Source organism: Neolamprologus multifasciatus, chromosome 5, assembly GCF_963576455.1.
Source record: "Neolamprologus multifasciatus chromosome 5, fNeoMul1.2, whole genome shotgun sequence".
NCBI lineage: Eukaryota > Metazoa > Chordata > Actinopteri > Cichliformes > Cichlidae > Neolamprologus > Neolamprologus multifasciatus.
The window spans coordinates 28,101,185-28,120,695 of NC_140443.1; the positions used below are offsets into that span (position 1 = coordinate 28,101,185).

The window sequence follows — 19,511 nt, forward strand, 5'->3', positions numbered from 1 at the left end:
CTTCAAAATGTATGTCTCTATTTTGCTTTTGGGAATTATTTTTATGACACTCAAATCCTTACAAATTATATGTATTTGCTGATCAAAAAACAATGGTGTCATTACATGTATGACATAATGAATATATAACTCTCTCTCTCTCTCTCGCTATATATAATGTATTTATTATTCATTTGTTTGGTGTTTATGAACAGCTGTTTTTGTCATGTGACTATCTTTATTTATCCCGGTAAAAAATCTCATTGAGATTAAAAATCTCATTTCCAAGAGAGACCTGGCATCATGGCAACAAAAGTCAAAGTACACATACCACATAAGTATATAACATTTAAAACAAATAGAATATCCCATACCAACATGTGTAAAATATACAACAACAGAAATATACATCTACAGTGATATAATGAAGATGAAAAGAATAACTTAATAAATTATAAGGAATCTGTGTTTTTGTACATAAGCAGAGCAAACAAGTGCTGCAGACTAATGATACTAAAAGTCAAAATGCCAACAATGTAAATAATTTTCAGTATGAAAAATCATCCGTGGTGATTTGAGCTAATGTCAACATGCTCACAGTGACAATACAACCATGCCGATGGTAAACAGCTGGGAAGTATAGCACATTTGCTTGCACCAAGCACAAAGTGTAGCTGAGGCTGACAGGGATTGCGCTGTCTAAGAGATAAGACTGACTTAAAGTTAGAGTGGCTAAGGAGTCCTGCATGTGTTGCACTAAAGGTCTCAAGGCTTAAGCTTTCTCATAAGTTAAAACAAAATTAGCCAAGTAGCAACCTAACTTGATCAGATACTGGGCAGGACCTAAGACAACTTGGAAGAGCAGAACTCATTCATTTATAACGACTGAACTCATTCTGCTGTATAAACAAGGTTTTAAACTAAGATTTTATCTGCAAAGTCTGAACATGGCCCTGACAGGTGATGCTTTGACTGTGGCCACTGAACAGCTATAACGCAAGGGTGATTACACACCTCCTAACCAATCCAAATCCATCACAGGTCACTTGGTGTGACAGCCCTTGTCTCAGTTTACCTGCACATGCTGACCCAACGATAACAAATGCACAGTGTGCGCTGTGGTAAAATTGATAACAACAATCAATATCAACCACTGAAATCATTGGCACGGTTGCTTCTGCAGAAAAGAAGGTGTCGACTGTTCTCTGCCTCGTCTGTCTTTTGGCAGGAGCAAAGCATGGGATCAATATGCTACAGGCAGCTCGCTGGTGGCCCGGCAGGGATGAGAAAGCAGACGGGGGGAGAAATAGGAAGGAAAAGATGGGATGATGACATGGCTTTGCAAGGCTCTAGGGGGGTCAAAACACAAAGCGTGGTGCAGAAACAGGTGATAGGGATGCGTCCAGAGGCGATAAGGAAGGAAAAGTTTTGTGTGTAACGCAGGAGTCAGTAGTTCAGCAAACACTTAAATGCAGCATGGACACAGGGCAGCCTGACAGCTTGTCGATTCAGTGAATTTATAATGAATGTTCTTTTATGCTCCACTTTCTCTCTAACCTTTCTCCTCTCCTTTGCTCCCTTTATCTCACCTCCCCTCCTCTCTTCATTTAGAGCATCAACACCTCTCACCCACCCCACCCTGTCACAGGCTCATGTAGCCTATCATCCCGAGAGTAAAAACAAAGAGTTATACGAAAGGTGCTTAGTCGCATTTCTTTCTACCCCTGCTGTTGTGGTGTCCTAATGATGCAAATGTTAGGCCAGCTAATGAGCAGGAGCTATGTTTGGGCTGAAGCTCACCTTGCCGCCTCATGAATAAAAGCACCGTGTCAGAGTCAAGATGTGTGTTTCTCTCAGCTCTCAAACAGCGACCATTACAGATGGTGCTTTCTCACATTACATCCATGAAAAGAAGACAACTGTTGTTCCATAACAGTGTCCAAAGAATAAGCTAGGCCTTTGAAATGAAAATTTATTTAAACTATTAAAATGTAAGCAAGCTGTCCTGTCTAAAAAACCACGCACACAGAAGCAAGAAAAAGTATAGAAAACTTCAGCTGGAACTCTGAGCAGCCTCTCACCTGTGCAAGTCACATAACCTTTTGACTCAGAGTTCATTCTGGCTGTCACCGACGCACGCCTCTAAAGGCGAGTGAAACCAATAGATGTTAGCTCTGTGTTATTGCAATAAACCTCATGGCTGCTTGCATTTCTCTCCCTCCCCACCTCGTGGCTTAATCCTCCGTACTTTTGCCCTTCAGTTTTTAAAGACAGCCTGCGGGCTAGAAGTGCCCTTGCTGACTTGTGGCTGACAGTGAATAAGTTCCCCTCTCGTCTCCTCCCTTTTATCTCTGAGATCATACTCTGAGTGGGTCAAGATCAATGGTGCTCCCTGCAAATCTGCCCAGACTCTGGGTGATTCTCATTGACCTTACACGGGGGTAACTGAGCGCTCCTACTCTCATCCTGCCGCTGGTTTTTGCATCCACTTCTATGGAGAAATTCCCCTCCTGCTCACACTGTTTTTATCAAGAAACACGGACCATACTGGCGCAGGCCGTTGCTAAGTTCTTGTCTGCCTCAAACTGAAATGTATCTGGTTGGAGATTTGCGGCCCTAAAACCAACCTCGTTTCTAATGCTACAGAAGGGAAAACTGTGGTTGGAGACTCATGAAGAACTGAGATTAGGTTCTGTCTGAGGTGAGGGACAACCAACTTTTGTTGTCCCTCACCTCAGTCCCTCAGGTTAGGCTGTGAGGTGAAAATCCCCAAAATACAGGATATCATTTGCATCTTAATTGGGGAAATGAAATCCAGAATTTAAAAAACAAAAAAAACATACACGTTAATCATGTTTTTTAAAGTGTTCCATCAAGACAACATAAGCACAAGTAGGGCTGTTCGATATAACGATATATATCGGATGACGATATAAAAACGTCTATCGTTTCATTTTATGCTATCGTTTGTTTCGTGGTGTCGCAAAATAAACTGTTTACGGCAATATTTTTTCATCGTTCTGATGGTCACTGTAGTGGCTATATTCATTTCTTAAAGTTCTCTCTTTCTCTTATATGTAATATAACCACACTACGGACGGACAAGCGCCTGTTTTTATGTGTTGTGGTTAGCAACAACAACGGTAACAGCATCGCGTGTCCGCTTGTTTATGTTCCACATAAACCTTTCACAATAAAGCTCAAGCTCCTGTTGAGACTTTTCAAAATAAACTGAATCACGTGAAAGAGCAGATTATTTACGGATGAGAAGTAGAAAAGAACCCTAACCCTAAAAATGTATCGTTTCATGCATCTGGTAAAACACTCGACTCCATCTACATGACGCACAGCTGGAAACACTTCACGCAAGTCGAGCTGCCCGAGATTCACAGAATTTACAGAAAATGTTACATTTTTGTGATTTATATTGTTATCGGGATGACAGAATTCTTATATCGGGATATGAGATTTTGGTCATATCGTACAGCCCTAAGCACAAGGAGAGAGTAAGTGGTGCGACTGCCATCCTCAGGCCCATGGATGAAGAGAACAAGTCCATCCAGATCCAGCTGGGGCTCTCATCCAATGGGATCCCAGTGAGACCACCTTCAACAAGATGGATGGTGCACGCCGAGCTTCAAACTGGGCGCACCCAGCCCAGACATCATTGGGTCCGGGCTGAATAAAGAGGTGGTGGCCCCTCGCCTGCTCTTCCCTAATAGGAGGCGCTGCCTGGCTGACAGCAGCCCATAAATAACCCAGTCGACGTGTCACTGGAAAAGAACACACTCACCTGAGCGTACTCACTCACTCATGGGCACCACAAGGGAGAAGCAGGGTGCAATAATACAAGGCCATACAGACACAGAATGACAACACGAGTGTGTGAAGATAGGGAGCAAATAATTTGCTCCCTAGCACATATTATGTGGTCAGATTAAAAAGATCAAACAGGATTTGTGCCACACTTTTAAGGGTGGCTTAAATTAGCCACCAGTTCATCTGTGTTTTTGTCAGGTCACCATAATGACTGAGCAGCGTTCTGGGGAGCTGAGGACAGAGCAATTTCCCTTTTTCTTTACTTCTTATGGGAAAAAGCAAACCTGCAATCATCCACTTAGGCTGTAGATGATGACTATTTGTCAGGTGTTCATTTCATCTGAGCTAAAGGTCCAAATGGTCACATTTTACAGCTTTCTTACGGACAATCACACATGGTCACCCAGCTGTAACCACGTTTCTTTTAAAGCCTCGAACTTTTTCACTGCAGTCATTTAAATATAAATTCGTACATGTGTTATTAATCACACTAATTACAACAGAACCTTAATTCATGTGATTAGCAGCACCGTAGTTTACCTACTATTACCTCTCAAAATGGCCATCATACGAGGACAGCTGTTGCGTTTGCGCTTTTTTTCCCCTCCAAACGCGCCAAGCTGTTTGTCAGAGTTGTCTGACATTTTCAGAGTATGTTTTTGTTTCAATTAGTCTTTAATTGTTTTAATATTTCTTTATTTCTCAATTCAATTCAAGTTTATTTATATAGCGCCAAATCACAACAAAAGTCGCCTCAAGGCAATTAAGCAATTAACCCTAACCCTAAGCAATTAAGCAGGCAATAACGGCCAGCAGGAGCCAATCTGCTAGCCAGAACATAGAAAAGAAAAAGTGGGGAATTTTTTATAATTGTAAGTAATTTTACAGCATCCCTCAAAAACCTCAGAGCCTCAAACACGTGGAGGACTTACCTCATCAAATGACACCACAGGCAAAGTATTAAAAGGAACATATTATACTGTTATAGAGTATGTTACAGTCGGAGAGTCTGATTTATTGCTTTATTTCCCTCTCGTTCAGACACTCTCCGAAAAACAAACACGCACGTGAAGTTTCGGCTCAAGCCGTCGACGTCATATGCGTCGTGACGCAATGCGGAAGTAATTTAACCAAGATGGCTGCGTCCTTCACAGGCATGATTTGGTTTCACTGAAGTGTCAGATAATGTGTAGCAGTTGCATTTTTAAGAGCTAAAAGACCACAAGGGCAGCTTTGAGAGCGGAAACATGGAGAGGCGAGAGTTCATGGCGTCTCTGGTGGTAAGATATTTTTATTTACACAGAGTCGTACTTTAAATACAGACAAATATAAGCTGTTAACCACCCTCTCATATATCTGGATTAAAAAACGCCACTTTGCCGGTGTTGTGCCGGTTCCTTGTTGTTCAGACAGTATAATGAAATCTGTTTGAACAGGTAAAAGTCCATGACGCTTGATATTTAGCTCGAGAAAATAAAAGAACGGTACTGAAGTGAATATAAGTAAATGTTATTATAATCTAAATATAAATATTTAGATAAATATAAATTGATAAACTTCAGTTAATCTAGCCAGTCTGTTTTCGGTTGGAGTTTTGTGGAGACTTGAACCGACCTTGAAGAGTCGATTTTAAATGAACTCTTACAGACACAACCAACATTTTCTCAGCTCTCCTTGTTTTGCAGTCAAATATTTGCTAGACATTAACGTGACAATATAGAAGTGTTTTCTGTTTCCTAAGTGGACTAGAGTGAGTGTTGCAGCATTACTGTACATCTCACAATGCGACTGTCACCGCAGGCAGGTGGCTGTGCGGGGCTGTGTGTGGATCTGACCCTGTTTCCACTCGACACAATAAAGACCAGACTTCAGAGTCAGCAGGGCTTTTACAAGGCTGGAGGCTTTAGGGGCATCTACGCTGGAGTCCCATCTGCTGCTGTCGGCTCCTTCCCCAATGGTATGATATTAAATTGTGACAGGTGGATATGTATTCCCTCTGAACTATTGTTTGCATTATTTCTGTTCTTGTGTTATTCTTTCAGTGTCTCACTGTGCATCTGTAAACATAAGTCACGGTGTAAATAATAATAATATTTAAACCGTGACTTATTCAGCTCATTCATCTTGAAGAAGATATAAAATTATATCTCATCTTAAAAAAAATCTACCTTAATCTCACCTGATTCTGTGTCCATGTATATGGAGGGCTTACTGAGTAATGCAACCAGAAATGACAGTAACATATATCTAATTTTTTTTTTAAAAAAAACAACAAAAAGAAAAACTTCCAAACTGCAATCATAGCTTATGTCTCGGTCATGAGTTGTTTTGGAACATATCTTTTCCTACACCTGTCAGCATTTAACAGAACTTACCTGTTTGGTAGTATAATCTTTTACCATTCGCACATAAACTTATTTTGCTCTTCTGATAGACGCCTGGTTGGATATTTTAGTTTGGTAGTTCACAATCAGATTAGTTTGATTAGAGGCCAGCTGATTTATCAGTGGGCCGATATTGTCAGGCGATATTAGTTTTTTGTTAATCTATTAGTTTTGGCATTTTTAATGGCCGAGAAGTGAAAACTGGAAAGGTAAAGAAGACGGAATAAATACCCTTGAACCATGTTATGTGTGTTGATATTGTACAACTTCCCTGTTGGCAACTGTTTGGAATGCCACAAACACAAAACCCAGCTGACTTACATCAGCAAGTGACACACATCTTAAAGAAATCTGTTCATGTTTCATGTAACTAGGGATGGGTATTGATAAGATTTTCACGATTCAGATTCCATTTTTGATTCTGTTTAACGATTCGATTCTTTATAGATTCTCTTATCAATTCTTTTTGAAAAAGGAGAACACTAAGGTCGATTAGCTTAGAACTTTGTTTTATATCTTCTCTTCGAACAAGTTAAAAATTTAGGAGTAACATGGCCTTACAAACCCAACAGTGAGATCTTAAGAGATCCACAGCCTACAGCTCTTCAATGGGGCGTCACAGGGTGCCAGGAAAAAAAAAAAAAAAAAAAATTGTAAATGTAAAATAATAAAATAAATATTCTTCTGTAGCAATAACAAAGTATAACATAAATTATTCTGTAGCAATTACACAAGAATATCCAGTAATGTCCCTGCCTACAATTAAACACATTCACTTACCGAAAATCGGGGCATCTGCTGTGGCAAATGGGTGCAAGCCTTTTACCACTAACTTAGTCACTGCTCGGTGACATTCGTCTATCCTGGCCTGAAAGGAGATGCTACCGGTAGACTGCAGTGAGAACTGCCAGCATCTGAGGCAGCCAGACTCTGTCTCTCTCATCATGGTCACCTAAATGCACAGTAATGGCAGGTTTTTTTAATAAGGTAGATCACGCTAACATAATATGCACTGTTAGTTGATTATTTACCTGCCACATTAACGGGAGAGGATGTGCAACCGTCACCGCTGCTGCTGGGTTGAGATGCACAAGTCCGGAGCGGAATTAAAAACACGACATTCATTTAAGGTTATCGCGTGTTTTTTGCATATTCGTAGTGTTTCCTCCCTTAAATGAAATAGCTACTTTGCAAGTATTGCAAGTTGCCCCATTGTCATCCGTTCTCGTAAAGTTATAACCAAACTTTTGAGCCGCTTAGGCGGCCTGCCAGGTAAGCAATGCTCCGCAACGTGGTGACGTCATTCAAGGCGACTGGAATCGATAAGGGAATCGTTTGCAAAAATGGCAAACAATTCCAAGGAATTGAAACAGTGGGAACCGATTCTCAACAAGAACCGGGTTTTGATACCCATCTCTACATGTAACTGAAAGAAAAAAACAAAAAAATAAAATCAGGTGATGTATTGGATTTTTAAATAGCTAAATATTTTCACCAGTATTGGTATTTGCATTAAAATCATATGTGGGTTGGGCTAAAAGATTCATAACTTTTTTGTATAAAAAATTTTTTTTGGATAAAAAAAAAAAAAAAAAAGACTATTCTCTTTGATGAAGTAGCTGAAAATAAAGGCAAAATATTCAAGAGGGTTGCCATCGACAGAAAATGATTCCTAATCTATTTATACTTATTAGTGCCAACCCTTAGTTGACTAATTAACACTCACACATGGGGGTGTATTAGCAGGCAGCGAGAGAGAAGGAAAGGTAATCCACTTATTCCACTATAAGAAAGTCTACTATAGGTGAAGTAAATACGAGAACCTCAAACTGGCACGAGCAGAGATAGAAATGCTGTAGTTTGGAGTTCTTTGGCTTCCTTCCATACACTGGGACAACGAAAATTAATGTGAGGCTGTATGTCTGAAAGTTGTGGACCATAGAATGATAATGGTCCTAAGCACAGTTAGAAATTTTAAAATCCTGTAGGATGATTGGAAATGGGCAGTATCTGTAAGAAAATCCTCAAACTTAACAGATTTTCATGGAAGAGTTCAGTAGGCTAATTAAGAGGCTGGACTGAATTATACAGAATACCTACAATATAACCACAACAGGTATTTCAGCTAAAGAGGTAAAACACTTGCTTTGGAGGCCAGGGGTCTACTAATATTTTCCACAAAAGTATAATTCATCAATTGATAATTTTGTTGAATAAGTTATTTTATAAAGCTACTTTTTTTTAATTGTGGTTGTGTTCAGGCTTTCTAACTTTTTCTACAGTCACTGCTTCAAAGAGGAGCAAATGTTTTTTAAAAAAAAAACCCTTCAAAATCTCCATGGGATGCACTTGTGCTTTTCTCACAACTTTAAGTGCTGCCAATTGCTTGTTACTCCTTTAAACAGTTGCTGAAAAAAAGTACCATTAATAACACTGAAGCTGATTAATTTATTTGTTGAGCTGCAGCAAATTAACCATGCACTCAAAGAATTTACCACAAATAACACTGTAGCTTTCTGAAAATTTAGTGATTATTTGAATTCACTGGAACCTTAAACTAAATGATGCTCAGAGGCTCTCCTTTTAGCATTTCGATCAATTTTGCTTTACAATCCTATTTAAATATCCCTTTTATATCCGTTTGTTTTCTTAGGATTTAATTTGGGAACTTTGAATTGCCTTGTAGTTGAAGTGGTCTATAAAGGGCCTATAGATGTAAACCTTTCTAACTGTAGCTTAGTGTTCTCCACACAGGCAGTATCCTAATCAAGGAGAGCATTTGAGAAGGTGCCAAGCACTGTCTTGCAGGGTAGCAGCTCCAACGTACCTAATATTTGAGCATCAGTGTTACGACCCGGCTCAAAGCCGCAACATAAAAAAGGAGACGAATACCAGAGTGTAGGTGAACAGAGGTTTTGTCTTAAAATGGAATATCAGGTCGGCTAAAATGGCTGGTGCCACCAAGGCAAAGACAAGTGAGCTCCCCGGGAAGCTTGCCTCAGGTATGCTTTTATCCACACCTGACTAGGTGTGGCCAATTAGCACCAGCTGAACATTGAGATGATTAGGGGCTGCAGAGGGACGCAACACCTCCTCCTTAAAAGGGTTCCTCTAGGACCCCTAAATTTATTAAAAGCCCCTCTGAAGCCTTCAGGTCCTTGACCCACAAACCTGGAATAAAAGTTAAAGCTAACAGAAGCACAGTGTTCACATTATAGTTGGCATCTTTAAGCATGGATGCCCCTACATGAGGATCTGAAGTTGCCACACTGAACAAACAAAAAGTAACCTGTGACCAACATAAAGGAGCACAACAGTCAAACCCAAAATGATTACCTGATCTGCTACAACACAAAACCAAAAGTAGCAACAAATAATCACAAGTGATCTGTTGTCTCCACCACACAGTCACATACAAGTGGCCCTATACCACAACAAGTTACTTCAACCCAAAAAGTTCAGTAAAGCAAGCATGCTAGTGACCAACCACAAAATGGAGAGCTATGGCCACACAATGATCACATCAACGGTGGCTCAGCACCCCACAGTGTTATTGCCATCACCTGGCCAACAACACTCACAAGTGATCCAACAAAATAGCCATATTCCCCACAACACTAAAGGTCACAGCACAAAACACTCACCTCACAAGGATCTCAGTAGCATCCATCAACACTGACATATGCACACACAGTACACATTATGCCAACTTAAAAATGGTCTACCTGCCTCAGCCACAAGACCATAATTATTGAATGGTCTCAAACCTCTAGCCAAGTTTGGTGCCACTGGTTTACTATGAGCAACTCCCAACCTAAAACACTAAAACACAATAAAACTTTACCTGTCTAGTCTTCAGTGGTGTACCAGGCTCGAGGCAACTTTAAATGCGAACTCGAGAGCAGGCAGCAGACCAGAGCTTTAGTCTCCTACCAAACTCTGAAGCATACCCCCACCCAGGATAGCCACCAAACACAACAAATTAAAACAAAGCAAAACAACAAACAAGTGCTTCAATGGAAGGGCAGCACAGCCACCCAGCTGAAACATACTGACTAAAGGGACATTGCTCAATCACAGTGAACACCTTCACTCACCCACTTAAAAGTCAAACAAACTGGTATTCAGTCTCCACTAAAATGTCCAAAGATCCCTGGACGAGCCCCCACTTATGTTACGACCCGGCTCAAAGCCGCAACATAAAAAAGGAGACGAATACCAGAGTGTAGGTGAACAGAGGTTTTGTCTTAAAATGGAATATCAGGTCAGCTAAAATGGCTGGTGCCACCAAGGCAAAGACAAGTGAGCTCCCCGGGAAGCTTGCCTCAGGTATGCTTTTATCCACACCTGACTAGGTGTGGCCAATTAGCACCAGCTGAACATTGAGATGATTAGGGGCTGCAGAGGGACGTAACAATCAGTTTAAAGAAAGTATGTTTTTTCTGCATGTCTACCACTCTCACAGTGAGAAATTGGAAATACAATAAGCATCTCTTTATTTGAGTAGAGTAGAGTGTATTTGATGATTTCATCTGTATACTTTTGCAGAATAATGTGTTAAGTTTCTTTGGGTTTAAGTGCAGGCAGACACACACACACAGATGCACACACACACCTCAGTTCCTCCCCTGTCAGTGGTAGTGAGGGATATTAATTGCTCTATGCTGGTTGACTAATGGGCCTTAAATGCCTGTGGTTCTGCTTGGTTTCAGCCGCTGCTTTCTTCGTCACCTACGAATACACAAAGGCCCTTCTCGGCACCGGTGGAGTGTTTGCATTACCACATGTGGCACCTGTCACTCACATGCTGGCCGCCTCCCTGGGAGAACTAGTAAGTCAGCCTGTCCCTCATTCTCCCATCCTTTGTCTCCTCTCATGTGGATTTATATCCCTGTTTCACTCTGGCAGTAAACTGTTGAGTCATTTGTATTCTTTTGTTGGTCTAAATGATTCCCAGCACTTCCATATTTAGAAGGCCAGCTGTCTTTACATGCATATTTTTGCTCTTCTGTGTTCTTGCCCTTGTTGTTTCTTTCCCACCAATGTATGTCCCAAATGAAAACCAATGGCATGTCTCTTAATGTTTTCGCCTTTTAAATTTCGTAGACAGCTATTTAATGGAGTGGCTGGGAAGGGAGTATGTGGTTTTGGCTGTAGGCCTCAAGGTCCAGCTGGGTGAGTTAAGGGGGCTTCCTCGGTACTGTCCCAGCAGTTCTCTCAACCAGCTGGGTAAATAAGACCTCATTACTGCCTATTGATTCATCTACTTTCCCATCTCAGACCCCCAGACTCTGACAATTTAGTCTGGGGAATTCACGCTAGAAACCAATGAGAAGCAGCGCAATTTCCTCAGCCGAATCCTCTCCCAGTCACTTGTAGTGAACCGCAGGATTTGAGCCATAAGGGGGCCATGGGTATTCACACTGGCATGACATGGGGGATATGGAAAATAGGATGCCCCCCTTGGTATACCCTAGGCTGTCTGCAAAATGCTAGACATTCAGTATTCATGGCTTTTGGATGGGTGTAATTTAGCCAGGTTTTGCATGTTTATGAAATGGGATTATTCCACATGGCAGGTTGTTCACTGTACTTTAGGTTACCTACGAGGTGCGATCAGAAAGTTCTGAGACTGAGCCTGTTCTGCAAGAACGGAGCGAAGCATGGCATCATGGTTTAAGACCTAGAGCCCAACAAGCCTTCTAGTGGGAGAGGTTCCTAGGAGCAGCTTGATCTGATGCATCATGCAGATGTTTCTTCCTCTTTCCCAGAATGAAATTCAAGTTGAAAGTTTGACATTTTGACATGGTGGAAGAGATCCAGCACGGGTCGTTTAAGGCGCTTACAGAACAGAACTTCCGGAGAGAGCGATCCGAGTGTGGCAAAGCACAGAGAACAGCGCGGTACTACACAAGTTGTTGTTTTGTTTTGTTTTTTTAATTTACAGAAGTCTGTAGCCAAACTTGGATCAGGGAAAAGTTTTTGCCTTTTTTAGATGGAGTCTCTAAACTTTTCAGGCCTCACAGTGTTCACAAGAGGACATAATGATACTCGAAGATTAGCAAATCTTCCCCTAGTTCTCAGAATTAGTTTATCAGTTATTTGGGGTTACCATATGTGTTTAACACTTAACAATCAGAACATTTTTTTCAGGTTTTTTATGTATACTACAGTCAAGTTGAATGTGAAAGGTCAGGCAGAGGTTGCCACTACCTCTAACCTCATTGTGGATTTGAGCACATCAAAGGCACAAATCCACAGAATGGAGCCGAGCAGAGCAGGGGCGGTATCCTCCTGCATTCTGCCAGCTGAGATCGTCTTTTTCAAAGAGGCTAATCTTCAGGCTTAGCCATGAAAGGCCTACCCTAGTGCTGCCCCGAGTTAGATACAAGACCTAAACTTCTGCACTGTGATGCAACAGCAGCCAAATATGATTCTTTGTCTCAGTAGGTGCTAATGACTTTTTATAACAGTCTTGTTTTGAGTGTCTGACAGAAGTGGTGACAATTTCTTACATTTCTTAGTATTTGATAAGAAAATAATTAATAACACAGGCAGCAGAAAATGCGTGATTAACAAACATTCTGGTAATCCTCACTTCCTGAAGTTTTGTTTCATGAGAGGTGTATCTGACTTACTTTAGCACTCTTTTATTTAGCTTCAGGAGACAAGACACCCTCTTTACTTTTATGATGAGCATAAATCTTTTCTTTTTAATTGAATTTATAGTTTGGTCTTGATAAATAAACTTGAAGCCATCCGTTAATTAGGCTGCTATGGCTGCTGTAGGACTGACCCTTCCTTATTTTCTAGTCCTAATGTATATAATGTTGTGGGCATTTAGTTTGATTTTGTCGATTCTCTCCTGTAGTTTTTCTCCTTTTGAATGTTCATGACCTCACTATACTCCACTGTTCTCTCTTCTCCTTACACTGGCCATGGCCTGCTTCTTCATTTTGTCTCTTCCTGTAAAATTCAGATTTTTCCTCACCACTCTCACCAAGTGTGTGCTTAAACAGGCTACTTTACAATATAAAGTGCTTTGAGATGACTGTTCTATTGAACTGGCTGCATATGATTAAAATCCAATTAAATTTAATTATTAATTCATTTCAGCACACTTCTTATGCACCTTTATAAGGATGGATGAACTCCCGCTATGGCGAGCAATCAGTTGTCCATCCGTCCATTCATAACTCACAAGAATTGCTGCTCCTCCTACATTGCTCAAAATTTGATCAAAGTTCCACGCATTGATCTCCAAATGCTTCTTCACTCAAACTGTGCTCAAGGTCAAGGTCACATTTGTCTTTTTTTATGGGCCTTTTGCCATTTTCACAGCTTCACCCTCATGCACACTACCTACAATTTCACTAAATTCTCTCTCCTGTTGTACTGAACAATATTCAGTTCGAAATATTTAGCAAAGCCGTTAATATGAGATTGTCTTGCAATTCCAGTGATGGTAAAGAAAGACCCGCTAGGTGGTGATCATGATCATTGTACGGCAGTGGTCGTATTGATTGATTCCCACACCAGGGAATGGCCATTATGATAACATCAGCATTACAGTGAAAACTATGACACACTGATGTGACACATATTTACTATCTATGGTCATAATTACTAATGACCATATAGTTGTAATATTCCCGTTTTTCACACATTAACCTGTGAATTGCGATGGATCGTAAGCAGTCAGGTTAAAAACTGCTACCTTTGAGTTTTTGTTTATGCAAAAAACTACATTACTTTCTAGTTAGTCTGTTAACTCAACATAATAGAAAATAATACAGAATAAAACCCAATTCTTATCTGCTGACAGGTTCACTTTAATCTTACATTATTCACTTGGTTTCATCCGAAGTTCCTTTTTTTAATAGTCCATCTCATCTGAGCTGAGATTATATCATAACTGGCCAATCATAGCTAGGTATGTTTTTCACTTGTCCAAATGTTTTATGAGTCAGTGCCAGGCAACAGGTTAAAACAGAAGCACATCAGTTCTGTCAGATGTGTGTGAGATGGGTGACAGAAAAACACAGTGAACAGTGTCACACAAGACTTTATTTTCTGTTTTGGCACTTATGTGCTATAATTTAATATACAGTGTGCTAAAAAAAAAATTGTCCTTTAAGCCACAAATAAAACGTACATTAGGCAACAAATTGCCAAAGGAAATTTTTGAGGGATCAAGGAAAGTATTTCACAAACAGATTTTATCTGTGCAGCTTCCCCATTTTCATCCAAATGTAATATGTCAAACAGATCGTAATGACCACCTATCTTTAACCAGATCTAATCAATCTTTATTTTTTTTCCTCTTTACAAACAGGCCTGACTTTAGTAAGCAGTTAAGCCGGTGGGATGGATGGCGACTATAGATCAGAGTGACTCGCTTTGATTGTTTCCTTATTGCTCTACCTCCTCCTCGTTTTCTCTTGTGGAGACCAGAGCAGCAGTTGTGTGACACACACAACTTAAAGAAGAGGCAACTTGTTATTTGGTCCTTGCCTGACTTCTCCTCTCTAACCCACTCAGTCTATGATCCTTTCCCCCAGGAGGCTGGTGTGTTTTACCAACTGTTTCCACTCCACAACGTTCACAACAGATGCTTTACGGGCACTTATTGCTTTGCTACTTTGATGTCCAAGCTCAGTGGATGATGTGCTTGACTTAGCAATGTCTTATTAATAAATGTAGACTAAATCTATTATAGCCATACCAAAGGGAGTTTGCTGCTCAGATTTTATTCTGTACCAACGTATGATAGTGGAATTAAAATCCTTTGGTCTAACAAGTGCACAGTCTTTGTGGACGAAGCCAGAAATTTACTAGAGCTGTTGAATCTTACTCTTCAAGTGTCAGCTAATACAGTGTCTATATTAACCTAGTTACCACTGCATTCACCTGCAGGCAATAACAGACAGACAGAGACCGAGGACAGTCACAAGTTGTAGAGAGAAAGAACTCGAGAGGGTCGAGACAATGAGAGAAACTCCCCACTGCCACAAACACCTCTGTGTTTGTGCGACCGCAGTGGTGGGACGCTCCCATAAAGAATGTGTAAGCTGATGGCGTCTGTCAGGCTCTAGCAGGCTGTTATCCAGCCATTAGATCAGATTTATCTTCATTCCCATTCGCTCGACGTCTGCCCTGAAAGCTCATTTGTCAAGGCCAGGCAGCAGGCTTCTCTCGCATCTATAACCCCCCCCTCCCCACACCCTCTTACTGCCACACATCTGTGGGAGGATGTACTGGAAAATACAGTGTGACATGACAAGATAGGGGGGACATTGAGAAGGAGGGAGCACAAGGGAGGAGTTTCTTTTTTGGGGAGGGAGGTAGGAGAAACTGGCAGCCACTTAACTTGGCTCTGAGAAATAATCCATGCATCGCCTTCGAGGAGCGCCACGCTCTGTGATTTATTGGCTGTTGTTTCAGACTTGGAGACATGCAGTGTCCTCATCTCTACCCTTCTTCTCCATGACCTTTTTCTTCTCCATCTTCCTTCTTTCTTCCATTTTCCTTGCTTACTTTATCCTTTGCGATACTGTAATGCATTTGAAGTATAATGAAATCCAAAGAAAGCAGTGGTTACAGACAGTATTGTCTTTTTGAAAGGGCAGCTCAAGGCACTCTTACTGTTTGTTTTTTATTTTTTATATTGTGTTAACTGCACTATAGTTGTAGCCAAATGTCAACAAAGAAAAAAGATTAAAATTTACTATTGTCCACAAAAGGGCAATCTTGTTTCTTGGTGGTGATCGCACTGTTTTTTAATGATGAATAAATCCAAATAAGTTAGGCCCAATGCAGTTATTACAGCCTATATGTTTTCCCACCTGTTGTTGCTATGGTGTCAAACGGCAATCCCGGTCCCGACTGACCGACCACCGTGTCCTGATGGCCAGACGTGGTAAAAGAGGCATCGGGGCAAAGGCTTGCCGGATGGAGGGATTTAATGACTCTAATGTGCTACGAGTCTCTGCTAATTTCCCATCCCTTACTGTGGTTCTCCCATGACTGAGTGCTGGACTTTCACTTCGTCGTATAGCGGCCCGAGCTACAAACAGAAAACATACTCTGTCATTTGGACTAACGACAACAGGCCAAACTGAAGAGCTTCAAACACAGACAGGCAGCTTCCTAATGAAGGCTGCTTGACATATCCAGCAGCTTGTAAATAAAGATAAATGGTAGCAGAAATTTAAAAGGCTACCAATAGATTTCTAATAAGTTTACGAGCCGGAAGAAAGTGTTGAATGCTTGCATGCTTGCTTTCTTTCCCCTTCTTGATTCTGTGCTCCTTTCTTTTTCTGCTTTGATTTCTTTGTATCTCGCTTGCTCTCTGATGAGATATTACCTCCGCATCTCTAGCCATTATTTAGATTTCCTTCATCCCAGCCATACCTCATAGTGTCCTCATTCAGCATCACTCATTTCCCTCCCTCGTTTGCTGCCGCTTCTGATACTGTATCTGAAATAGCCTCGGAGACCACACACTCGATCTTTTATCCACTCAGAATCATCGCCGCCACCTCTAGTTGCACAAATTACTCCCAAATAAACAATGTTCCTCATTTATTTGGTATAATCTGTGTCTCATTCTGGCCTCCTCGCTGCAGTGACAGGAAAGGAAAAGGCCATCTTAAGTCCAAACCCCCAGCCAATTACATCAGTAATTACTTGTCATAGCCACTTTCTTTCCATTTAGCTGCCGTTTTCTGCTCCTTTGGAGAGTTGGTTTGGGGTAAACATGATGTACAATGTATTAGAAATTCTAACTTGACCAAAGGGGGAGGGTAAATGAGATCTCAGAGGCAGATGCAGCAAGCTCAGTTGTTGCGAATGGGTGATGCAGGTGCGAGTTTGGGCACTTGGTGGTAGTGTTGCTCCGTGGTTGTGCTGCAGCTGGACACACTGATGTGAAACACCAGCAGCCTGCACAGAATTCCTTATAGAGGCACATTCAAGTCGTTTGTTTTTGCCGTTACGTATGGAGATTAAGGCTGCTGTGTTCACTGTGTGCTGAAAAGAGGAACAACTTGCGTAGCCTGCAGAAAATGTGATGTAGTGAAAGAATTGGTCCATCTGTTGCTCAACAGTCAGCAGGTATTGTAGCAGTACAGAAAAATAAGAGACAACAGAGAGAACAAGTGTCCACCAGAACCCTTTAACAGCTTGCGGTGTATCTTTGCCTTCTTATTTACAGGGTATGGCCCAAAAGAGCCTAAAGAGCCCAAATGCTAAATCACTATAGCGACAGCTGAACTGGGAAAGGAGCAAAACGGGAAGCGTCTTTAATACACTGCCTCTAACATTCCTTCTCTCCTTGCTATCCTCCTTGCTTGGTGTTGCTGTGGCGTCTGGCATCTGTGCGACTAAGGGAAGTCACAGTTGGGTGGGGGGGCTCACAAATCGCTCTCAAAGATTGCTTGCTGTTAGCCGGTTTTTCCACTCCGGTGCAGGATAAGTGGGAAATCAAGCCGCCAGGTGGGCAGCTGTGCTTGCCTGCCTGCCTCTCCTTGCCTTTCGGACCATGGGAGTTATGAAGCATAAATATTCATGTCTGTCTTCACTAGCTGTTGGCAGTCCATATTTTTGTTGACATATGGTGGATGGGTTGGGACTTGAGCAGGGAGTGTGGCTGCTGGGGTGTGCATGCGTGTCTGGATCTATCAGGGTGTTTGACGGAAGCATGTTCCTTGGACACAGATACACAGTCAGCCTGATGACCTTTTGCGAACATGACAACTGTTGCTCTGGTGTCATGTCCGCTCTGTGTACCAGTTTGTTAATTGGCCCAGTTGCGCACTAACTAAAGCAGTCGTTAGCCTGCCAGCTTCATGTAATTGCTCTCCTCGAGCCGTGCCACATCATGGCCACCTGCCACATAGCAGAAACATACAGAAGGTGATATCATGTATAGCAAAAGGGCATCTAGGGGAGTGGCGTGGGTATAGTGTAATACAACAACTACAAATTCAGGCCTTTAATGTTTTGTTTTTTCATCCTGTAGGTGGCGTGTCTGATCCGGGTACCCACAGAGGTGGTCAAACAGAGGGCCCAAGCTTCCCTCTCGTCCTCTACCTACAACATACTGCTGGCTACTCTTAGAGAAGAGGTATGTGGCAATCAGAAGCTCGTTTTTGGCCATTAAATTTGCGTTTATGCGTGTGTGATTTTTGGCTGTCGTTCATATCAGTAACGCTGCTGAGATATGGGATCTGAGGACATTGATGAAAACAAGCCTGTTGCCAAGAAATGCAAGCAGATTATCAAAAAGCAAACTTATCTGAAATCCAAAACTAAAGTACTCGCACTGTGAGTTTACAAGTAAGGAAGTGTACTGCTAGTTCATGTGAAGCCATGATTCAAGGCTGAGGTGTTGATAGTAGTTCCAAAAGGTAGCCGATCAAGGTGGGGTGAGTTTAAATGACTATATAATTGTCCATATTCATATGTTTGAACATATAAGTAAATTAAGTTTCTGAAGTCCCCTCTGCTTTGAGCCAGCTGTTCTGATCAGATCCACCAATCACTGTTTTGAATGGGTGTGGATGTTGGGTCACTGATTTCATAAATTGTAATAAATTGTTAGACTCTGCCGCTCCCATCTAAACATTATGAGTGTTGGGTGGGTGTGGTGTGTAGGGTGGGGGGTTTAAGACAATGGTTGGAGCATACCAGCGCCTTAACCCTAACAGCTCTCAGCAGCTTTGTGCTGCTATAATCTGTGAAGAAGCTGAATAAACTTTGTTCCCACAGATGAATTATACAAGTGCTTTATTTGTTCATTGACTGATGTGCATTCAAGCAAAAATCAGATTTTATTTGTTAGATTTAAACATTTTTTTTCCTGTTGTTTCTTGGGGCAGGGGGTTCGAGGCTTGTACAGAGGATATGGCAGTACGGTTCTCAGAGAGGTAGGTTTAATTCACGGGTTATCTTCACACTCAGTCGCTTGCTTGTGTCTGTCATCCACTGTTGGTACCATCATCAGTACCTGTTCCACAGCAGATCCTGCACTTGTGTCTGTCTTTGGTAAAGTTTAGTTCCAGGTAATTACAAAGTACGTCGTACAGATCATATTGAAATCAATACTAAAAACAGCTCCTCAGCTCTTTGAAAGATGTGTGGTGGATTTTTTTGGATAGGTTGAACGGATATTGAGGCTTTCCACGCTTGTGACTGAAGACAATTTAATTTCTCTTGGGTTGGATTGAAGTTTGTAGTATTGATTTACAGATGTTTATTTTTTCCTCCCTCACTTTCATCTCAGTCAATTACTTGCACAAGATGTGTGCTCTCCTTTTTAGAGCTAAA

The 19,511-nt window shown here is 41.4% G+C and overlaps 1 protein-coding gene and 1 long non-coding RNA gene across 3 annotated transcripts in view; both read left to right on the forward strand.

The window, feature by feature from the left end:
- The first annotated feature begins 4,905 nt into the window (after positions 1–4,905).
- slc25a26 (solute carrier family 25 member 26) overlaps positions 4,906–19,511 on the forward strand; it is a 63,524-nt gene continuing 48,918 nt past the window's right edge. For both annotated transcript variants that reach the window (XM_085158707.1, XM_085158709.1), the window contains exons 1-5: positions 4,906–5,078; positions 5,599–5,755; positions 10,895–11,013; positions 18,205–18,309; positions 19,064–19,111. In XM_085158707.1, coding sequence (XP_085014833.1) covers positions 5,046–5,078; positions 5,599–5,755; positions 10,895–11,013; positions 18,205–18,309; positions 19,064–19,111 — 462 coding nt within the window. In that variant the 5' untranslated portion in view covers positions 4,906–5,045. The remainder of the gene's footprint in view (positions 5,079–5,598; positions 5,756–10,894; positions 11,014–18,204; positions 18,310–19,063; positions 19,112–19,511) is intronic.
- On the forward strand, positions 5,764–8,421 carry LOC146518950 (uncharacterized). Its single transcript, XR_014873981.1, has 2 exons — positions 5,764–7,069; positions 7,102–8,421. It is a non-coding gene; the product is annotated as an uncharacterized LOC146518950 (long non-coding RNA).